General features: G+C 35.5%; 1 protein-coding gene across 1 annotated transcript in view; it reads right to left on the bottom strand.

The window, feature by feature from the left end:
- Nucleotides 1-24,882, bottom strand: part of Sdhaf3 (succinate dehydrogenase complex assembly factor 3) — a 60,702-nt gene extending 35,820 nt beyond the window's left edge. The window contains exon 1 of the mRNA XM_076861471.2: nt 24,637-24,882. Coding sequence (XP_076717586.1) covers nt 24,637-24,810 — 174 coding nt within the window. The 5' untranslated portion in view covers nt 24,811-24,882. The remainder of the gene's footprint in view (nt 1-24,636) is intronic.
- Nucleotides 24,883-25,170: the final 288 nt, after the last annotated feature.

The raw sequence follows: 25,170 nt of genomic DNA, 5'->3' as shown, positions 1-25,170 counted from the left end.
CCCTACCAGTAGATTAATCCACTCATTAGTTTACACCTCTCATAATCTAACCATTTCACCTCTGAAAATTCTTGTTTTATCTCACACATGAGCTTTTTGGGGGAACCACTCATCCAAACTATAATAAAAGGTTAGGTAAAATACATAAGGGAAATACAGAATATAGAGAGCAAATACAATAGAGTTTGTTTCAACAATACTGTTTTTGACATTTAATATGTGGTACAAATCTATAACTATTTACTTGCTAACTCTTTTTGGCACCAGTCAACTAACAAAAATGTTTATCATGAATAAAAAAGCCAGCGTGGAATTTCCACTTCTCAAAATAAACATTAAACACACAGACCTTTACACTGACCACGTAAAAACCAAGATACAATCTACTCAGCATCAGTATTTACTTTAAAATTCTGAATTATTTTAAAACTGTACAAGACTACCCATATAGCTACAGATAGTATATTTACAGTATTATGCTGAGAACCATGATTATTTCTAGTGAGATCAAATAGCTATTCACCTAAATCAATTTCACTCATTTTTATCCTAAATATTTTGTGCACATGTAAGTAAATCAATAGTTGCTAAACTGTTAGCAAAAGAACCACTTGGCAAAAAGTTAAATATTAGCTTCATATCAGTGATACCAAAAGCTCTATATAAAAAAAAAATTAAATCTAGTAACATCAAGGACCTAGGAATTAAACCAGAGAGCTTGCACCTAATAGACAAAAAATAGGCCCAAATCTCCATCATGTCAGATTAGGCCCCAGCTTTCTTAATAAGACTCCTAGAGCTCAAGAATTAAAACCAAGAATCAATAATTGGGATGGATTCAAACTAAAAAGCTTCTTCTCAGCAAAAGAAACAATCAGTGAGGCGAACAGAGAGCCTACAGAATGGAAGCAAAGATTTACCACAAGCACATCAGATAGATCACTAATCTCTAGGATATATAAAGTACTCAAAAAACTTAACACCAAAAAGATAAATAACCCAATCAATAAATGGGCCAAGGAACTGAACAGACACTTCTCAGAAGAGGATATACAATCAACATATAGAAAAATGTTCAACATCTCTAGCAATTAGAGAAATGCAAATAAAAATACTCTAAGATTTCATCTCACTCCAGTCAGAATGGCAGCTATTAAGAATACAAACAACAACAACAACAAAAAAGAATACAAACAACAAAAAATGTTGGATGTGGGGAAAAGGGCACACTCATACATTGCTGCTGGGACTGCAAATTGGTACAAGCAATCTGGAAAGCAGTATGGAGATTCCTTAGAAAACTGGAATAGAACCACCATTTGACTCAGCTATCCCCCTCCTTGGTCTATACCCAAAAAACTTAAAATACAGCATATAATTAAAAAATCACACTTTGGCAATTAATCTGTACCCATGTAAAAAATCTGTATATTGTTTAAAATTTCATGAAAAATCTATTTTGTCATGTGTTTACAGCACGTATTTGGTGGCTATCTACCTTGCAAAACAAAGGTTTTTTTGTGTGAGTTTTTTTTCTTCCTCTTCTTCTTTTAACCTATGAAATCACCGGTAGGGCAGTTTCTGAAATATGGTAGGCATTTAATAAAAATGTACTGAATGAGTGAATTTCTTAAATTAAGACCAGAAGGGCTGAGGATGTGGTGGCTCCGTGTTGGAGCTCTTGCCCAGCATGCATTAGACCCCAAGTTTATTCTCAGTACTATTAAAAAAAAAAAGAAAGAAAGAAAGAAAAATTAAGAGAAACAGTGACAGAGAATGAGGCAAGAAACAAAACAGTAAAGATACCATGAGATTGTCATTCAAAATTCTTGGTTAACACACAAGAATACAGATTAAATCAATTCCTTAATTTCTAAAGTAGAGTTAAATAAAATTTCACATATTAGGTCTGATATTTTTACCTTTAAAGAGTAAATATCTGCCCTCGATTTCTCCTAAACTGACTAAGAAAAAAGATAATTACTCAATTTAAAATGCTATTCAGGAGAATACATGAAATCTTCAAAAATGGATGTATATAAGAAATAGAAAAATTATTTACTTCATTGTAAAATCAGTGAATTAAAACATTAAAAATGGAAACAGCATATTTATATTATATAATACAAACATGAAAATTGTTAGTTGGAATATGAAAAGACAAATATTGCAGATTGAAATTGAAATATAAAGTTTCCTTAATTTTATCCATCTTTCCAGACACAAGGATCTTCTGCCATCATGTGGAAATTTTTGAAATTACACATGCATTTAAAAAACTACTGTATATCACTAAAGTATTTGTTTACCCCTAATTTCCCACATTTGAAAAGATTAATCCAATTGTAACCTTGAAGTTAACTATTACTAAAATTTAGTGAAAATGTTTGTGCACAAGGCTCCACTTCTTCCTGAGAAAAGATGGTGTTTGCTTGCACCATAAGGAAACTGAATAGAAGACACTACTGCATTTGTTACTAAGATCTGTACCAGTTATACTTCTTCTAGGTCTCTTCCAAATCATGATCCTAAATCCTTTAACGACTGTCTCCTTTACTCTCCCCTACCTCAGTCACTTAAAATACTGTACTGAATAGAAAAAAGAAACAGAATCAAGCTACATTAACTTGTTCTGAATAAATTGGAACCAAAGAGGTCTGATACTAGCTTCATAATTAAAAACTGAACCAACTATCCAAACAGTCACATGCCCATTAACTACACATCTAGACCAAAATATGAAGTAGAGTGCTTGGAATAAGCCAAGTGTCCAGTGAACTATAACAATGAATTCTCTTGTACTAATGAAATACAATTTTAAGAATTTAAGTCTTTGCTTAAACTACTAATCTTTATGACAACTACTGTTCACAAATTTGTTTAACTTTTTATTGAGATATAAACATTAATATAATCACTCATTTTTCTTTGGGGGAGATGATTTACTGAGCATCTTTTATACATAAAATACTGTCTTAGTAATTGTAAAGTACACCAAAATAAGTAAAACATCATTTTTATCCTCAATGAATTTACATGTACCAGTGGAAAAAAGGTGCACATACTCATAACATGATGAAGAAAGTAGTAAGAATCAAAACAAAATGCTGGGAGCCATCAGCCAAGTAGGTATGACAAATTCCTTGCCAGCTTACTCCCATGCTGTCTAGTGGAAGGACTTCTGAAAGGTGACCTTGCTCAAGGACCAGGGCAGGATCCGTGTTTAGGGTGTTCCCCCTTTAGAATAGGGCAGTTTAGCATAATAGGAGAGTAGGGTGTTTCCCCTTTAGAATAGGGCGGTTTAGTAATAGGAGATTAGGGTGTTCCTCTTTTGGAATAGGGCGTATCCTGCTGCTGAGTTCCTCTTGAGTGCTTAGGGTCAGACAGTATTTTTTTGAGAGACAGAAGCCCATGCGGTGTGGATTTAGGCAGGAGAGGATTTGGGCAGAGAACGGAGTGGATTTGGGCAGAGAACGTGGATTCCCCCAGAACGTGTTTGTAGACGGCCGGTGTGAGTTCGGGAATAAAGAATTGCTGTTTGAATCTACAAGCTGTGTGGAGACTCGTGATTTGTGCCCAGCCGAGAGACTGCGGCAACAAAAATAGAAAAATAATGTCTTGGAAAATTAGAAAACATTGAGATTTGCTTTTCACTGGAAGACTTAATTAAGAAAGAGAGAAAAGGTAAAGAACTCAAAAAGCTAAACACCAAAAAAACAAATAACCCAATCAACAATGGGCCAAGGACCTGAACAGACACTTCTCAGAAGAGGATGTTCAATCAATCAACAAATACGTGAAAAAATGTTCATCATCTCTAGCAATAAGAGAAATGCAAATCAAAACCACTCTAAGGTACCATCTCACTCCAGTCAGAATGGCAGCTATTATGAAGACAAACAACAATAAGTGTTGGTGAGGATGTGGGGGAAAAGGTACACTCATATACTGCCAGTGGGAATGCAAATTGGTGCAGCCAATATGGAAAGCAGTATGGAGATTACTTGGAAAATTGGGAATGGAACCACCATTTGACCCAGCTATCCCTCTCCTCAGTCTATACCAAAGGACTTAAAAACAGGATACTACAGGGACACAGCCACATCAATGTTTATAGCAGTACAATTCATAATAGCTAAACTGTGGAACCAACCTAGAAGAAATAAAATCATGGCATTTGCAGGTAAAGGGATGGGTTAGAGAAGATAATGCTAAGTGAAGTTAGCCCATCCCAAAAAACCAAATGCCAAATGTTTTCTCTGATATAAGGAGGCTGATTCATAGTGGGGTAGGGAAGGGGAGCATGGGAGGAATAGACAAACTCTGGATAGGGAAGAGGGGTAGAGAGAGGAAGGAGGGGGCATGGGGTTAGAAACGATGGTAGAATGTGATGGACATCATTATCCAAAGTACACGTATGAAGACACAAATTGGCATGAATATACTTTGTATACAACCAGAGATATATGAAAAATTTGTGTTCTATATGTGTAATATGAATTGTAATGCATTCTTCTGTCATATATAAGTTTAAAAAAAAAGAAAAAGAGAAAAGGATTGGTGTTGTTTTGAAAGACATTTTAGGGTTTGGCCTTGTGGGAAAATAAAATGATTTATCCAAATGAATGGCTACTTTCAGAGACACTCAGTCGAATGACCAGAAAACAGAATTCATGACAAAGAATACTGAGACGTAAAGTAATAAGATGAATTTGGGCCGGATTTTGCCCCCTCACCCTTTTTTTTTAAATTTTTGGTACCAGGGATTTGAACTCAGGGGCACATAACACTGAGCCAACATCCCTAATGCTTTTTCTTTCTTGCTTGCTTGCTTTTTTTTTTAAGAGTTAGGGTCTCACTGAGTTGTTGCTTTGCACCTTGCTAAGTTGCTGAGGCTGGCTTTGAACTCATAATCCTCCCACCTCAGCTGGATTACAGGTGTGTGCTACCGTGCCTGGCTTAGATTTTGCACACTTTTTTACTCTGTTAAAGAGAAGTTAATGGAAAAACAGATGAATTTTCATAAAAGTAATAAAACAATCAAATTTGTGTCTTGTAAGACAACAACTAATAGACTAAAGGTAAAAATTACTTATGAAGTTATTACAAACACTTGTAATGATAATTGGAATGGAAGTGATAGATCAACGTTCTAATACTCTAAAAGGAAATCAAATCAGTAGGATTTGGCAACTAATTGTATGTGGAGGATAAGAGAGAAGTTCATTTTTTAAAATGAAAATTACATAATTTGTTTTTAGCACCCTCAAAAAACACCAAAATTTTTCACCTTCTCATTATTAAGCTCCTTCCTACCCCACACTAGAGCTAAAATAGCTAATGTTTATTGAACAGTTACTATGTGCAAGACTCTTGGGCAAATACTATGCATACACTATCTTATTTAATCCTTAATCTTAGAATTAAGTACTGCTGGTATACCCAGTTTACCGATCAGGAAAGGAAACTGAGATTTGGGATAGTTAATCAAATAAGCCAATGTCACTCAGTAAGTGGCAAAATGGTTAGATACTTATTAATGTATTAGCCAACAATAAATTTAAAATGGAATCTCTCAAAGGTTAAGTATATTTTTAATAGAAACTCAAAAGACAAAAAGATCTTCAAAATACAATGGAATGGAGCCATATGTAGAAATGGCAAGATACAGGGCAGACATATTGGGAAGGGAATTGCCTCATCATAAATCTACTGGCTAAAAGAAAAAGAAGTTTTTCCTCCTGTACTCATACTCCAAATCCGTTTGTCCTGCTATCAAAAAACCAATATTCTCAACCACTATTCTTAAAGGTACAATGAGTTTCATTCTATCATATACAGATTTATAAACAGACGCATAAATTCCTTGAAGTCACTAACTATATATTAATATACCTCTCCCCTAAAAAACAGTAGGAAATGAGTGAATAAGTAAACAAATGAACTCTGTTGGACTGATTCTGTCTAGACTCCATGGCACTGTGTGACCAACACCCTCACATTGTTCAAACATTTTGAGTAATTTCTCCATGTCCCACCCTGATCTCAATCTCAAAACCTCTGCTCCTGATCCTTTGTCTCCTTCTCAGTTTTGAACTTAATAATGCCCTATGGATAATTCCTGACATTCAACTTGTTAAAGCAGCAGACAAAGATAAATGGCCTCATTTTAGAAGTATTTCTCCTAAATCCCAGGAAATTAATTACCAAGAGTTTTGTGACCCACTAACAGAAATTGACTTTCCATGGAATCTAAAAGAATCCATGTTTGATAGTGAGAAGGCTTCTCTTTTGATAAACAATCTAGTTGGCTGTGTAGAAGATCTGAGAGATGTGTACAAGTTCCCAATGCTCTTAGCTTTAACCTGTACAACCTTTGAATAACATGGGTTTGACTGCACAAGTCCGCTATATGCAGACTATTTTTGAGATCAGCAACCATTTGAAAAAACTCTCAAATTAAATGAATAGCCTAGAAATATCAAAAATTGAAAAAGAATGTTGTGAATGCATAAAATATATTTAGATAATATATAATTTATTCCCATAAAATATACACAAATTTTAAAAATTAAATTTATCAAAACTTACACACCAACACTTATAGAACATATATGACACCATTTGCAGAGAAGAAAAATGCAAACAAATGTAAAGATGCAGTATTAAACTCTAACTCCATAAAATTAACTGTAATATACATATACGACTGTAATAATTTCACACCCACCTCCTATTGCTATCACAGTGAGATCATATTGGTAGCATCCATCTTCACATGAAAAAGAAACAGTAAAAAATGTTTGTAGCAAAAAGTGCTCTTTGGCATTTCTCCTCTATTTTTCACTTATACAATACATATAATACTCAAATGTGTTAATTATGATATTATAAGGCTTACAGTCAATAATAGACTATTAGTAATTAAGTTCTGGAGGATGAAAAGTTACACGCAGATTTCTTACTGTACTTGTTAACTCTCCTAAACTCTCTTAACCCCAAGTTTTGTTCGAGGCTTCCACAGAGTCTTGCAAAAGCAAAACAACAACAACAACACACACACACAAAAAAAACTCTCATTTAACCAACAGTGCAGTACAATATTCAGAATGGCAATCATTTTTTATCTCATCTTTTCATTATAAAACTACCATGTTTTACTATATTAAGAACTAAATAGCTGTTTTGGTTAATTCTAGTTAGCATTTTAGTATTAAAACTAAGAGGAGGATGAATTATCATTAGTATCTTCCAGATATTAAACAGAGCAATAAACTGATGGGTATAATCAAACTACTGCAAAAAGTAAGCCAACAAACCTATTTAAAAGCACCACATACATACACAAGCTAAAGCAAAAATTTTAAAGAAAATAAAGCGATTAACATTTGGAATTCCAGTTATGCTTTTAAAAAGAAAAGATAAAAGCACTAAATAACTTTTCAAACTTTTCATAACTTCACACTAACCCTGCTCCTATTTAAGAAGATAAATTACAAAAATATACCATGGCTCAATCTAAATATACGAAGTCTTGCCACTCCTTTAATTTAGGGTGTTAAGCACATTTTGATGGCATTTAGTTGAAAAGAATGAAGATAAAATAATCTGGTATGTCTCACTTATCAAAAGTGAATATGTTCTTCACATCAAACAGAAATTAAATTTTCTTCTTTTTAGACACATGCATCAACACTTGTAGACATAGCCTATTTAAAACAAATTTGAGGTATGCAAATGCAGTTTTACACAAAGAAACAAATTATGGGCTGATTATTCACTTTACAAAGGATCCAAAAAAGAATTCCTTTAAATAGTAAGTTTGCCAGTATGCTTAAAACATAATTACATTTTTAAAAAAAAAATCAGTTTATAAACAAATTTTCAGAAAGATACTCAAGTATAAAGTTAGTTAAAAGGCTACCAATCTTCCAAGAATTCCTATTATTAGTCTTTGTCCTAAAATCTTGACAAATATAGTATATCAAACTAATGGATTAAATACCATAGCTGAAAATGGCATTGACATGTATATTTAATATAACTATTCTCATAATCACCAACCTACTAAATTATTTTAAAATAATAGGAGGCAGGTGTGGTGGCTCACTTCTATAATCCCAGTTACTCAGATACTTAGGCAGAAGAATCACAAGTTCAGTCAGCCTGTGCACCTCAGTAAGACCCTGTCTCAAAAATAATATAATATAGTATAATGTAATATAATATATAATATAATATACTAATGTTGGGGATGTAGCTCAGTAGCAGAGTGCCTCTGGGTTCAATCCCTGGTCCTGAAAATATTTTTCAGTGATTGGAAAACAATAGAGTTAATAATATGGGTAAAGGTGACTCCAAGAAATCTAAGCTACTTTGCCTTCTTTGTACATGCAAGCAAGAAGTACAGGAAAAATTAAAATCCAGAGATTCCCCATTTGTTGCAATTTTCTAAGAAAACCCTGTGAGGAGGAAGACAATGCCTAGGAAAAGAAAATACAAATGTGATGATCCAGAAATGAAGCTTTTAGACAAACTAAAAGAAGCAGATAGAAGGATCCTAATGCCCTAAACTACCAATACTGGTTCACTTCTTCCTGTTCTGTTCAGAGTGCCATCTAAAGAACAAATTCACAAACACTGGCATTTCAACTGAAGACCCCCAAACTGGGTGAGATGTGGAGTAATGTGAGTGATAGCAAAAAACAGCCTTACAATAATAACATGGTAACGCTGAAAGAGAAATATGACAAAGATGTAGCCACTTCACAAAAACTTGATGGTGCAAAAGGGATAGCAAAAGTTGCCTGAAAAAAGAAGAGGGGGGGGAGGGGGAGAGGGAGGGGAAGGAAGGAAGGAGAAAGAGGAGTTTGGAAAAGAAGATATGATGAAGAAATAAAACTGAGCATCTGTTGCCATGTGAGTTCCACAAAGTAGAAAAAATACCAAAATACATCTCTGAGGAGATGGTGTTAGATTTCCTTAAAGCTGGGTGCAGTGCTACATGCCTATAATCCTGAAGATTTAAGACCCTGAGACAGGAAGATCACAGGTTCAACACTAGCCTGAGCAATTTAGGGAGACCCTGTTTCAAAATAAAAAATAAAAAGCACTGGTGATGTAGCTCAGTGGTAAAGCACCCTTGGGTTCAGTCCTCAGTACCTAAATAAATAAAAAGAGTGAATTACAAAATTAGAATGATCATACTGCAGTTTCTAAAAGTGCTCTAGAAATATCAGGTATTTGCATGAGGTATTCCAGGGTGTTTTAGCATCTTAAAACTATATTAATGTTTTCTCTAACTCTAGATATCCTATAATAATAAGTTCTCACTTCATATCTTTCATTTAGTCTTATAAAGGCATTTAAAGATCTCACAGATTTTTCTTTTAAAGTGGTGTAACTATGGTTATTGGCCAGAAATCCTAAAGTTATTAATTTTATTTACTTATTTTTGGTGCTGGGGATTGAACACAAGGCCTTGTGCATGCAAGGCAATCGCTCTACCAATTGAGCCATATTCCCAGCTAAAGTTATTAATTTTATATCTGTATCTATAAATTATAAAATAAATTAAGCAACACAGACAAACCGCAAGGACCAAGTTTGGAAGTGTGAAGTGTGAGGCAGTAAGTATGATGCCTTCTGTAGGAGTCACAGTCCACAGTGTCTGCTGTGACCATAGTATCTGTCTCATTCATGTGATTCCTGCTGTTTTTGTATATATGTATCTGCTATGCCACCTACCACCATTATTAGCTTTGGAAAGGTCACACGAAAAGTATATGATTTTTTCTTTTTTTTGATTAGGCAGAAAGAATCACAAGTTAGGCAGAAGAATCACAAGTTAGGCAGAAGAATCACAAGTTTGGTCAGCCTGAGCACCTCAGCAAGGGATAAGGGAAGAGGGAACTGATGAAGAGGGCTGGTTTTCCTTTTCTAGAAGTCAGATATTTACATTCACTTCCAGGGAGTCCTTTTTTTTTTTTTTTTTAGTTAAGTGAGATGGGTTTTTAAATACAGACCTCTTCAGCAGCAACAAAGTGAAGTCACTGTATCAAAGCTCAGAAACATTTGGTATTTAAACATTATATTCTGGTTTTGTTCTGTATGTTTATAACGATGAAGTGTTTTTTAGGGGAATAAGTCATACCATTAAGAATTATTCAAATAAAGTGTGAATATTTTTGTGTTTTAGAGCTTAGAAAACAAACATACTTTAGAAATGCTTCAAGTTATAGTGGTATAGAAGACAAGAAGAGCAAAAAATTATAAATACAACAGTTACTACTATGGCATTATGTAAAAATGTGGATGTGTAACCGATGTGATTCTGCAATCTGTATTTGGGGTAAAAATGGGAGTTCATAACCCACTTGAATCTAATGTATGAAATATGAAATGTCAAGAGCTTTGTAATGTTTTGAACAACCAATAAAAAAAATAAAATAAATAAAAATATAACTCAAAAAAAAAAAGCATTACAGTCCTTGGGAATTAAGGTAATTAAGTTTGTACACAATAAGATGAATCTGAAATCTCTTAGGCCCAGAAAACTTAGCTTAATCTATTAACAGGTATAATGACGATGATGATGAAGATGATGATGATGTCTCAAGAGAAAGAAGGTGGTTAACATAAATAAAGGATTGGGGAGAAACTTGCTAATATGTGCTCAGCACTGCCCAGAAAAAAAATAACATAGAGGACTTACAAAAATGATTACTAAAGGGATGTTTTCTTCTGCAGACACAGGGAGGCCTAAAGAAAACTTTCTCAAGCCCATCCACTTGTCATTATTTTAATTCCATGTTTACCAGGCAAACTTCTAAGCACTAACTCCGTCTCCTGGAAAGCTTCACAGAGATCCACAATCTCTTTTTTCCTAAGAGACAGGGTCTTACTGAGTTGCTCACCATTGCTTAGGCTGGCTTTGAAGTCGTGACTCCTGTCTCAGCCTCCCAAGATGCTGGGATTACAGGTGTGCACCAATATTTGCAGTTTTGCAAAGTTCTCAAAAGCAAAATCTCTTTTACAATAAGATAAACTTGGCAGTAAAGCATGAACTACATGGACATGAAATCTTCACTTGTGAATGGTCAAATATTTTCTGAAGGTATATTAACAATTACAGAATACTACCTTAGATCCCACTGGAGTGTTTCTTAAAATTCACTACATACCCATTACCTTTGGAAAAATCTAAAAAATACTGAATTCTGAGTCACATCTGAAAAAGGGCCCCTGGAAGTGAATGTAAATATCTGATTGCTAGAAAAGGAAAGCCAGCTCTATTCATCAGTTCCCTCTCCCCTAGCAGCAAGAAAAAAACAAACTTGTATTATGATTTATATTTCAGTATTACATAAATTTGATTAGCATAAGTCCTATGGCAAGAATCTGACCATATTTGGGTATGTTGGTTAGTCCAAGTGCAGACTTACAAAATCAAGATTACCAGGCCTTGTAACCAGAATCCAGGATGGCAAATATCTACCTCAAATCTTTCCTAAATCTCCTGGTTTCCAAGCCACAAAAGGAGCCTGTTTACTTGTCTTCCATCCTCCCTAACTAACCTATTAGAAGATAAACCAACAATTAACTTATCTTCCCTACCAATTCTACCAGTCATCCTCATTCAATCTAAAATAACTTAGAAAAGGTAAAAAACTAAATGAAAAAAAATAAATTACAGTAGAATAGAATAAAATTATAAAGTAGCATTTAAATTAAGTCTTTATCAAACTGATTTAGTGGAGAATCACTGAATGTGTATGACCTCTGAGAAACTAAACATGAGAAGATTCCCCATACTACTTAAAAAGACCTTATACCAGAAAAATGACCTTGATGACACCAGATGACCATAGTTCTCTTCTAATCTTAGTTTAGAATCCTTAGGATTCTAAATGTTTCTACTAATGGTAAGGTAAAGTTTAACTTTGATCCTATACATGTTTTCATTTTCTTTCATTTCACTTAAAAAATTAAGTAAGAGCACACAAAATATATAACTGACACTAACATTCACGAAACATGCAAAAGACCAAGTCTAAAATATAAAACGTAAAGGGAAAATTAGAAAATAAATGAATAAGGTTACTGGTATGTGATTCTAAATATGTTTCCCTCAAGTCCTTTGTGAGACAAGACTGGTGACAAAAATATTCAGTATATCCGACTGCAATTTTTTTTTTTTTCAGTCCCAAGGATTGAACAGAAGGGTGCTCTGTTACTGAGCTACAATCCCAGCCCATTCTACTTTTTTTTAATTTTAAGACAGGATCTGGCTAAATTAACCCAGGCTGACCTTGAACTTGCAATCCTCCTGCTTCAGCCTCCCATGGAATATATTAATAAGGTGCTAGTATTTAGCTCTGAATGTATCTGCTTCAAGTTCTATGTGAAACAAGACTGGCAACAAAAATACTGAGTGTACAAAACTATGATTTTTTTTTCAGTACCAAGGAATAAACAGATGGTTATTCTGCCACTGAACTATATATATCCCCAGCCCTTTCTGTGTTTTTTTTTTTTTTTTTTTTTTTTTTTGGTTTTCTGCTATTGTTGTTATTGTTTTTGCAATAGGGTCTGGCTAAGTTGACCAGGCTGTCCTTGAACCAGCAATCCTCCTACCTTAGCCTCCCAAGTAGCTGGGATTACAGGTATACACCACTGAACCTAGTCCAACTGCATTTTAAAAATAACTCTACTGGCTTTCTTATAATTACTAAAGTAACATGTAATCTTTGTAGAGAATCTGAAAACCTTGAATTATACTGAAGAAAATTAAAATCATTCTTCAACTTATCACCCAAAGATTAATAGTGTTTACATTTAATTATATCATGAGCAGTGTTATGTGTCATTCATTCTTCTAAAATAGCACTTCCAATAGCTGCCTACAACCTGTCCATTATATGGTTTTGTTATAATTTCATTCTTCGATAAATGGATATCTACACTGCTTTAACTTTCTTACTTTTACTATATCCACACAGCATAGCAATTAACATTTTTGTACCTAAATCACAGAAAGTCCTAGTAGATGCCCTTTTGTCCATTCTTTTAAGCTATTAGTGTTTCCCTACCAAGCTAAATGAGCTCTCTTTATATTCTTAATGCTATCAATCATATATTCTACTAGCCACAAATATATTCCATTTGCCTTTATATTTTAACTATTTTTAAATTCAGGAGGTAGTAAATGCTATATTATGTGTGACTATATTTCAAAGACAAATGAAGAAGATCTTAGAAGATGGAAAAATATACCCTATTCATGGATAGGCAGAACTGACATCATCAAAATGGCGATATTACCAAAAGTTCTCTATAGGTTTAATGCAATGCCAATCAAAATCCCAACAGCATTTCTTGTAGAAATAGATAAAGCAATCATGAAATTCATATGGAAAAATAAAAGACCCAGAATAGCAAAAGCAATTCTAAGCAGGAAGTGTGAATCAGGCGTTATAGCGATACCAGATTTCAAACTATATTACAGAGCAATAGTGACAAAAACAGCATGGTACTGGTACCAAAACAGGCAGGTGGATCAATGGTACAGAATAGAGGACACAGAGACTAATCCACAAAGTTACAACTATCTTATATTTGATAAAGGGGCTAAAAGCATGCAATGGAGGAAGGGATAGTATCTTCAACAAATGGTGTTGGGAAAACTGGAAATCCATATGCAACAAAATGAAACTGAATCCCCTCCTCTCGCCATGCACAAAAGTTAACTCAAAGTGGATCAAGGAGCTTGATATCAAATCAGAGACTCTGCATCTGACAGAAGAAAAAGTTGGCTCCGATCTACATATTGTGGGGTCAGGCTCCAAATTCCTTAATAGGACACCCATAGCCCAAGAGTTAATAACAAGAATCAATAAATGGGACTTACTTAAACTGAAAAGATTTTTCTCAGCAAGAGAAACAATAAGAGAGGTAAATAGGGAGCCTACATCATAGGAACAAATTTTTACTCCCCACACTTCAGATAGAGCCCTAATATCCGGAGTACACAAAGAACTCAAAAAATTAGACAATAAGATAACAAATAACCCAATCAACAAATGGGCCAAGAACCTGAACAGACACTTCTCAGAGGAGGACATACAATCAATCAACAAGTACATGAAAAAATGCTCACCATCTCTAGCAGCCAGAGAAATGCAAATCAAAACCACCCTAAGATATCATCTCACTCCAGTAAGATTGGCAGACATTATGAAGTCAAACAACAACAAGTGCTGGCGAGGATGTGGGGAAAAGGGTATTCTTGTACATTGCTGATGGGACTGCAAATTGGTGCGGCCAATTTGGAAAGCAGTATGGAGATTCCTGGGAAAGCTGGGAATGGAACCACCATTTGACCCAGCTATTGCCCTTCTCGGACTATTCCCTGAAGACCTTAAAAGAGTGTACTACTGGGATACTGCCACATCGATGTTCATAGCAGCACAATTCACAATAGCTAGACTGTGGAACCAACCCAGATGCCCCTCAATAGATGAATGGATAAAAAAAATGTGGCATTTATACACCATGAAGTATTACGCAGCACTAAAAAATGACAAAATCATGGATTTTGCAGGGAAATGGATGGCACTAGAGCAGATTATGCTTAGTGAAGCTAGTCAATCCCTAAAAAACAAATACCAAATGTCTTCTTTGATATAATGAGAGCAACTAAGAACACAGCAGGGAGGAAGAGCAGGAAGAAAAGATTAACATTAAACAGAGACATGAGGTGGGAGGGAAAGGGAGAGAAAAGGGAAATGGCATGGAAATGGAGGGAGACCCTCATTGTTATACAAAATTACATATAAGAGGTTGTGAGGGGAATGGGAAAATAAACAAGGAGAGAAATGAATTACAGTAGATGAGGTAGAGAGAGAAGATGGGAGGGGAGGGGAGGGGGGATAGTAGAGGATAGGAAAGGTAGCAGAATACAACAGTTACTAATAGGGCATTATGTAAAAATGTGGATGTGTAACCGATGTGATTCTGCAATCTGTATTTGGGGTAAAAATGGGAGTTCATAACCCACTTGAATCTAATGTATGAAATATGATATGTCAAGAGCTTTGTAATGTTTTGAACAACCAATAAAAAAAAAGAAAAAGAAAAAAAAACAGAAATACACTGTTTTTATTTTTTACCAATTCTATTGCTATACTAACATACCCATACAACTAACAGAAAAGATTAAAGGGGAAAATCAGGGTGTCAATAAAAAGTGTAAAGTAGGTTAAGCCATTTGATTCAACAGGTTAAACAATCTCACAATGTAATCATATCTTAGGGGTAAAAAATTTTTTGATCCATCTGTAATTTCAGGGGCAATATATTATTTTCTCTACTAAGACAACTAAAGCCCAAGAAAACCTTTCAGAAAATTACACAGAAAATAAATATGTACCTAATTAATATGAAAGTCTAACAGTTATATCCCAGCAATTTCCATTCTCCTTTTGTTGCTAGAAAAAAAAAAGAACTTTGAAATAGAAATGAAAGACAGGGGCTGGGGATGTGGCTCAAGCGGTAGCGCGCTCGCCTGGCATGCGTGCGGCCCAGGTTCGATCCTCAGCACCACATACAAACAAAGATGTTGTGTCCGCCAAAAACTAAAAAATAAATATTAAAAAAAAAATTCTCTCTCTCAAAAAAAAAAAAGAAATGAAAGACAAGTAGCACCTTATGCTAATGAACATAAAATAATTTTTAAACATTGTTTGTAAGACACTACACTAGAAGTAAAGAAAATTAAAAAGACCATTAAGAAGCTTCCCTTTCCCTCAGGAATAATTATAAAAATGAAGAATCAAATAGACAAATTGGTAAAGAAGCAAGATTCAAAACAAAGTATGCAATCATTTTACACTGCAAAAGTCTGTTTGAAACATTAATTTCCAAAATCTTAAGTAGCCTATCATGAAGTAGAAACACAAGCTTTTTTTGTCCTAAGAAGCTATCTGTCATTTTACTTCTATAAGCCACCGTCATCTTCTTTTCAATAGAACTTTTCAACTTTAAAAGAATTTAGAGTTTTTAGGTAAAGAATGGCAGACTGGAGAAATTCTGTAATTGAATCTATTTCTTATCAGCTCTCTCTTCTAAAACTCCACTGCACTAGTGGGAAGGAATTGTTAAAAGGAGTAATCCATAATGACTAAAAAAAACAAGAACAGGCCATTAGCAGCTAAGAGACTTCAGAAAATTTCTGAAGATAAAAAGCAGGCAAAAGAATATAAGTAATGAAGCAGGTAGACACAGGAAGCTACAGCACAAGGATATAAAGGAAAATGTAGCTGAAGAGAAAGACAAACCACCAGAACCAACTGAAGGAACACCAGATAAATAAGGGACTCTGAAGAGAAAAGCAAACAGAAATTAGGTTATTTGAAACTATGTAACCCAAAAGTAGCTTCCTAATCAACCACGCCTACCTATGTGGGGAGTTTTTATTTCCTATTGCTGCATTCATAAATATGAACAGATGTTTTTAAGTCTTTTGGGTTTAGTCTGAGAAGAGGAATAGCTGGGTCAAATGGTGGTTCCATTCACAGCTTTCCAAGGAATCTCCATACTGCTTTCCAAATTGGCTGCACCAATTTGCAGTCCCACCAGCAGTGTATGAGTGTACCTTTTTCCCACATCCTCACCAACACTTATTGTTGTTTGTCTTCATAAATTCTGACTGGAATGAGATGGTATCTTAGAGTAGTTTCAATATGCATTTCTCTGACTGCTAGAGATGATGAGCATTTTTTCGTATAGTTGTTGATTGATTGTATATCCTCTTCTGAGAAGTGTCTATTCAGGTCCTTGGCCCATTTGTTGATTGGGTTATTTTGTTTTTTGGTGTTTAGTTTTTTGAGTTCTTTGTATACCTTAGAGATTAGAGCTCTATCTGATGTGTGAGGGGTAAAAATTTGTTCCTAGGATGTAGGCTCCCTATTCACCTCACATATTATTTCTCTTGCTGAGAAAAAAAAAAAAAAACTTTTTAGTTTGAATTCATCCCATTTGTTGATTTTTGGTTTTAATTCTTGTGCTATGGGTGTCTTATTAAGGAAATTGGGGCCTAGCCCCACGTGATGGAGATTAGGGCTTACTTTTTCTTCTATTAGACGCAGAGTCTCTGTTTTAATTCCTAGATCCTTGATCCATTTTGAGTTAACTTTTGTGCATGGTGAGAGATAGGGATTCAATTTCATTTTGTTACAGCATACTACAGGGACACAGCCACATCAATGTTTATAGCAGCACAATTCACAACAGCTAGACTGTGGAGCCAACCTAGATGCCCTTCAATGGATGAATGGATAAAAAAAAATGTGGCATATATCCACAATGGAATATTACTCAGCACTAAAAAATAATAAGATCATCACATTTGCAGGGAATTGGATGGCATTAGAGCAGATTATGCTAAGTGAAGTTAGCCAATCCCAAAAAAACAAATGCCAAATGTCTTCTCTGATATAAGGGGGGTGACTCAAAATGGAGAAGAGAGGAAGAGCATGGGAAGAAGATTACCTCTACATAGGGAAGAGGGGTGGGAGGGAAAGGGAAGGAGAAATGGAATTGCATGGATGGTAAAAGAAGACCCTCATTGTTATACAAAATACATGTATGAAGATGTAAGAAACAAAAAGAATAGCGCTACTCTAGACTAAGTAGAGAAAAGTGATAAGAGAGGAGGGGAGGGATTGGAAAGATAGGAAAGATAGTAGAATGAAACAGACATTATTATTACTGTGTGTATTTTTGTGAATGCATGAGCAATGTGATTCTGCAACCTATAAACTCAGAAAAATGAGATATTATATCCCATCTGATTCAAATGTATGATATATCAAGGTCATTGTACTGTCATGTGTAACTAATTAAAACAAATAATAAAAAATAAAAAAATAAATATGAACAGATAACCAAAATTCACAAGACATCTGAAACAAGACTAAAATAAAGAATGTCCCTACAAGAGATAAATTAAAATTCAGAAAAGAATATACTGCTCTGTATTATAAGCTCTTCTACACTGATTTTTAAACCATATGCACACATTATTGATTTTTTACAAAAAGTTGATGGGAATGGAAATATAGTTCAGTATTAGAAAACCTGCCTAGTATGCATGAGGCTCTGGGTTAAATCTCCAGTACTAGGGAGAAAAAAATTTGAAGTGTATATAAACTGAAAAACAAAAAAAGAAAAAAAAAGAGTTTAACAGAGTAAAATGAACCTACCTTTCAATCAATTCTAATATTTCTGATATAAAACTTCAGGTGTATTTTTCATTCGCATTAAGCAGCCATAAACTATGTTACATAAAATAGTTGAACAAGTAAAATTAATATTATTCTTCTGTACAAATTCTGAACAAAAACTTCAAATGTGTAAGACTGCATGTTGTATACATACATACACAAATATAGATGTTTCTATAAGAGGTGGCAGGACCTTTAAGAGATGAGTCCTACTGGAAGGTTCTCAGGTCACTGGGGGGCACTGCCCTTGGAAGTTGAGTTGGTTCTTGTAAGAGCTAGTTGTTACAAGAGTAACTCCAAACCCTGACTTCTCTGACTTCCTGTCTCGATGTGATCTCTCCCTCCCAAACATGTTCCCACCATTGTAATTTCATCCACCATGAAGTCCTTACCAGACACCAGTCAATGCTGGCATAGTACATTGATCTAGATAAACCTCTTTTCTTTATAAAGTTACCCCCCCTAGGTATTTCATTTTAACAACAAAGACTAAAACACATTTATGTTGCAAGAATATACTATTTCATATCTTCCCTATTATCATTTTATTTCTTTTTAGGCCATTAATTAAGTACCACAATAGGTCTAAAAACTTTTTAAAGACATACTTTGATATGGAAAATATATGTGTAACAGATCCATTCAATAAACCATCAGCATTCAATAAACCAAAACAAACAAACAAAAAGCTGCAAGTAACATACAGAATAAACAATACAACTAAGAGGCACTCAAGTGACCCACTCATGCTAAGTAAATATATTCTCCAAACATAGAATTTACTAAACAAAGAGGTAATTCATTCATTTTATCCCACATGCTAAAATACAAACTTTAAATCAGAATGTTCAAAATCAACAAAATGAGGTCCCCAAATTAGGTATAAGAGGTATACAATTACAAAAATTAGCAAAGTACCCATCCAACTCTAATTATACTAAGTTAAAGAAACTCTAAATATATGTGACATGCAACTTAATCACATGTTTTATCTAACGATGCACTTCAAAGTCATAAATAAGAAAATATATCCCAAATGAGTTACAAATGTATGGCTACATGACTCAGCAGCATTTCCTTACTATCACACAAGTCTGAAGAATTAAATATAATAAGGAAGAATGTTTCTTTGCAAAGTGACTAGGAACAATTAAATGCAATTTTAAACAAAAGAGAATGGTTCTAGCACTACACTATCATCTACTCATTCTCCTGACTCCTAAATGTTAGCTACTTTCCCCTAAATGTTAGTCATCAATCTTTGATCACCTAATCTGGGCACTTTCATCCACACTTCTGGACCATCAACTACAGATAACGAATTCCAAATTTCTATCTCCAGGCATAATCTGTCTACTCAGTATCAGACCAATACATGTCTTAGAATATCTGTACTTAACTGTTCCACTGGAATTATTAACACAAAATGTACCAAATTCAACTTATTCTCCCACCTGTTCCTCCTATGTACCTATTGTGTTTATTAGTACCCTATTCTAAAACCTAATGGTTTTCCATTCTATTTCTTCCTCCCATGCTAAGCCTATGTCGGTCACTGTTTTAGTCAGTATTTTGTATCACTGTGACCAAAACATCTGACAAGAAAAACTTAGAGGAGGAAAAGTTTATCTAGGGCTCATAGTTTCAGAGGTCTCAGTCCATAGATTGCCAACTTGATTGCTCTGGGCCTTTCTTCACTCTGAGTGGGGTCAGAAAGTAGACAAAGAGAAAGAGGAAGGAGCCACAGGGAAGATGCATCTTTCCAGGGCATGTCCCAGTGACCCACCTCCTCCAGCCACACCCCACCTGACTACAGTTACCACCCATTCCATTCAAACTAGGATGGACAGATTGGTTTGCAGGTCTCATAATCTAATCATCTCACCTCTGCATACTAACAGGAGCTTTTACCCTCATACCCAAACCATAAGTCAAGTCCCATTTTGCCTTGAAAGAATAACTCATAAATCTGTACCCTCCATTTTCAACATCTCTGTCTTGGTTCAGGCATGTATATATTTGAGATTACTGTATCATCGCCTATAATTCTCTCTACCTTCAATCTGGTTCTTTCTATACTGCTGCTAAAATGATCTTTCTAAAATATAATTTAAATCATTTCCACCACTGCTTACAATCTTTCTATTCAAAATAAAACCCTAAAATCTTTAGAAGAATATCTTGTCTCTTCTCAGCTTTATCTCTTCCTAATCTTTCATAAGAAACTAAATTCCAAGCATAGCAATGCTGTGAAAAGTCACATTGCTTCTTACTTCAATGCTTCACATGTTATTCCTTTTTCTAGAAAGTCCTGTTGTTGTTTTTTTCTTTTTCCTGAAGTTCTGGCCAAGTTTCTCCAGGCTGGCCTCAACCTTTGTAATCCTCCTGCCTCCACCTCCCAGGCTTCTGAAATTACAGGCATGGCAGCCAGCTCTAATATTAAAGTCCTATTCTTGACTCAGTGCTCAGCTCAATCATCTATGTTGCCTTCATCTTCATTCCTCCTTGCTCCCATAGCATTTAACAGACATTCTTTGATACTGTGTTATAACTGCCTATTCTACACTACAAAACTTTGAACACTGTGAAAGTAAAATATATTAACTGTTTATTTTTATGCCCCATAATATGCCTACCACATTCCTGGCGATAGAAAGTGATTAACACTTTTGCAGAATGCTTAAGCCTTTTTACTTTTTTCCAGAAACAGAATTTCTACTTATAAACATTCCCCACCAGACACTGTGCAAGGCAAATATTTAGGAAAAGCAAGAGAAGCCAGGCAAGAAGGCAATCTGCATAAATAAATGGGGTAGAAAAAGGAAAATTAAACATATGGCTCTCAAATAGCTATAGAAAGCACACTACTTTTTGCTGTCTCACATTCTCTCACCAACATATTTTATTTACTATTTAATCTTAACTCTTATTCTGAGTCCCTAGAAAATAAGTGGTAGACAGAAAAATTAAAAGTATTATCTAAATCAGCCATTTTTCATAAAATGAACAGAGTCAGAACTTTAAAATGCCATAAGACCCTGATCTACCAACACAATTCTACTTCTTGCCTCCTAAAAGACTTGGGAATAAGATTATAACGAACATTTTATAAACCAGTTATCAAACATTATCTTAATAAATCACAAACATCTCTTCCTAAATTTGCAATTTTTTTCTCTTAAGAAATTATATAAATTCAGAATTTTCTCTGTAAACACACATTTACATGTTTACTCTTAAGATGAAATAAAATACTTTCCTTCACTTTCCTCCCAGTGGTCCTGAAACAGAAACTTCTCCAGCTGAATTCTTTCTGAGATATGCCTGTTTTCCATGATCCCAAACAAGGGGAATTAGAAAACTTCTCTAGCACTCTTGATCCTTCCCCTTTTCTTTTATCCAGTAGTACTCATACCCAACTTTGCTCATGATACAAAACAAATTCAGAATTCATTCAGGGCCAAAATTACTTTTAGAAGTATACGAAAGAATCCTAGAGGCCAAATTCCACACAGCAAAGTTAAAAGTCTGCAACAGGGAGAGGACATAGCTTAGTGGAACACACAGGCAAAAATCTTCAATGAACACTAAAAATAGCTGGCCAAGTTTAAAGAGAACTTAGTCTCCGAGTCTCTGCCCTAAAATAGGTGTTAATTACAAAAAAAAAAAATACAGTCTTAATCCATTTTTTGTCACTATAATAAAATACCTAATGCTGGGTAATGTATAAAGAAAAAAGAAATTTATTTAGCTCAGTGTTTTGGAAGTCCAAGAATATGGTACTGGTATCTGCTTGGCCCATGATAGCATCATGGTGGAAGAATGTGTAAGATCACAAGCAGACAGGACACAAGAGAGATTTAAGAGCCAGGTTCACTCTTTTTATAACAACCCATTCTCATAGGAACTAACCAGTGTCCTAACAAGAATTGTATTAATATGAATGAAGCTGGGCAAGGTGGTGCACACCTGTAATACCAGCAGCTCAGGAGGCTGAGTCAGTAAGATCCCAAGTTCAAAGCCAGCCTCAGCAATGGCGAGGTGCTTTGCAACTCAGTGAGACCATGTCTCTAAATAAAATACAAAAATGGAGCTAGGGATATGGCTCAGCAGTTGAATGCCCCTGAGTTCAATCCAAGTACCAAAAAAAAAAAAAAAAAAAAAACTATATTACTAGGCCCCACCTCTTCAAGGTTCTAACACCTCTACACATCACCACAGTAGGGACCAAGCATCAAGCATATGAACCTTTAGAGGACACACTCAAACCTTATCCAAAACACAGTGGATACACCTGGCAGATACCACCTTAACCAAGTTAATCACCGTTACCAATAATGTCATGTAGATATGTACCTTCTGAAGTGTTGAGGATACTTCATTCCTATAGTATTCTCAATAATGGATAACATCAATCCCATGACCATGAATAAACATCAAAAAAAAATGAGAAACATTCTACAAAGTAAAAGGCTAGTATTTTTCAAAAGAGTGTTGAGGCAGTGAAAGATAGGGAAAAAATGATCAACTGTCACAGATTGGAAGAGATTAAGGAGAAAAGATGACTAAATGCAACAAGGATCCAGATTGAACCCTGGAGAGAATAAAAACATTCATGGAAGTCTTGCGAAAATATGTATAATTAATAATATTATAATACTGTTAAATTTCTTAGTTTTGATAAACATACCTTGGTGATATGTTACCAGAAAGGGAAGCAGGGTACAGATGTATGGGAACTCCATACTATCTCTGTACCTTGTCTAAAATTATTCCAAAAGAGTTAAAAACAAAAAAAGCTAAATTCCTACCAAGCTTCCTAGGTTGTTCAACAATTTACCAGTTCTTTTCTTACACCCTCTCTTCCCTCAGCTTATAACAATTTATTCTAAGTTCCCACTCTTTCCTACATTTTCCCTGAAAATTTCCAACTATGACTTCTAAAAGTAACCTCATTTCTTCCCAGCACAGAACCAAACTCTCCTGTCTATCCACAAACAGAACTCACTTAAAAGAGGTCACTTAACAAACACCTTAAATATATAATAGTTTCAATGTAATTAATAATATTCTAAGCGCTTTTAAATACTTTTTAAATAGTTAAAAGTCTGCAACAAGGGTTGGATGTAGCTTAGTGGAATACATTCTTAGTGGAACATACACTACTTTTCAGATGCATACTATAAATACTATTACTTTACAGGTGAGGGATAAAGGACTAGAAAAATTAAGTGATCTGACCTTTAATAATATCCAAGCCTGAATCTGAATCTAGTTCTGGCTCCAAGACCAAATTACCTTATTAAAAGAAAGTGGTCTGCACTTAAAATATTAAACTTCCCTGGCTTCAGGCAAACAAATTATATCAACTACACCATGATTTTTATGAACTTTCTAAATGTCGCCATTAATCTAAATGTCCGTCTTTAAAACTTTAATGGTTCAACAATCAATTCTGGAATTCAGTGAAGAAGTTCCAGGTTTACCCTAGTATAACCTCTATGATTTTTTTTTAAAAAGTCCAATTCAATCACCTCTTCAACCATCAACTTTTTAGACATAAAACTCACCTCTACCATGCTTTCAAATACCTGAGACGTACTCTAATCTCCAAATCCATTCATTTCTTAATATTAACAATAAGAAGAGGAAATCCTGCAGGGCCCCCAACGCACGAAAAATTGTAAATATCTTTTTTCCTTCGTTCAAAAACTAAAGTCACTAATCCCTAATGCATGCGACTGCTAAGACTGGGTACAAGAGCGAAGGGTAAAGTAACAAAGCGACGTGACTCGTGACTGGAGAGCCTAAAGAAACCAACTTGCACCTGGCTTAACTCCGACCAGTATTTTCCTCCTCCACCACTAGTAATCCTTAACAGTCCTTTATCTGATTTCTGTATCGAGTAAGAAATTCACTAAGACCCTGAGATTTAAAAAGATCAGGAAAACAAACCTCTAAGTGTGGAGACTGTTATGAAATAACCATTAACTTATTAACAGGCGTTTGCTACCTGCAAAGGCAGTGGAGCGGACGGAAGCCGGCAAGCCCTCTGGGCGTTTGACAGTGATTTAGTCAATTCTATGACCTCCATCCTCACCTCACGACAAGTATCTGCAACAGCTCAAAAGGCTGAACTGAGCTAGACACACTGGATCTGCTCCAGCCAGGAACCGGTGGGAGAAACTGAGGGACTCAGGATGCAACTTTATCAAGTGTAGAATGCCCCTGTTTAATCTGTATGGGTTAGTGGGCACGAGCTGGGACAGGCGGACTCTGAAAGGGACAAACCGGGAACACCACTTAAGGAAACCCCAAACCTCTGAGGCGAAGAAAAGGGGGCGTCACTTGCCTCCCATTCCTGCAAGAAACGCTGGGCCTCGTCAGAACCAACGGTCTTATGTCTCCTAAATTCGTCCTTCACGTACTGGTCACCCAGAGATTTAAGGTCCGGGGGTAGAACCCGGTGTAGTTGCAAGATCCGCCTATATAAGCCACGGACACGAGAAACGTGCGTTCCAGGCATTTCACCACGCGTGGACCACCGACTGCGCCTGCGCAAAAGGTCGTCGCGACCCCGCCCCCCTGAGAAATTGCCTCTGGGTGAACCAGAAAGAGGGCGGGAAAAGGCGGGCGCGCGCGACCTCCATCCGGTTTGGTCCGCTCCCGAATCTGGTCCTTCCGGAAACTCGAGCTTTGCTGCGTACGGAAAACGGGCCGGCCCCTTTCTGGTAGAGGCGTAACTTTCGTGTAGTAGCGTCTGCGCTTCAGGGCTATTTCTCCCGAGTTGTGTCGCGCGGAGAGAGGCGAGGAACTAGAATCTGGAGTGTGCAGTTGTCACCTCTCTCTCCGTACCACCCCACTGTCTTTTTCTTTCATGTTTGTT

Source organism: Callospermophilus lateralis, chromosome 1 (genome assembly GCF_048772815.1).
Source record: "Callospermophilus lateralis isolate mCalLat2 chromosome 1, mCalLat2.hap1, whole genome shotgun sequence".
In the NCBI taxonomy this organism is placed as follows: domain Eukaryota; kingdom Metazoa; phylum Chordata; class Mammalia; order Rodentia; family Sciuridae; genus Callospermophilus; species Callospermophilus lateralis.
The sequence above is the reverse complement of the archived record's forward strand: the minus strand, read 5'-3'. Positions and strand labels throughout refer to the sequence as shown.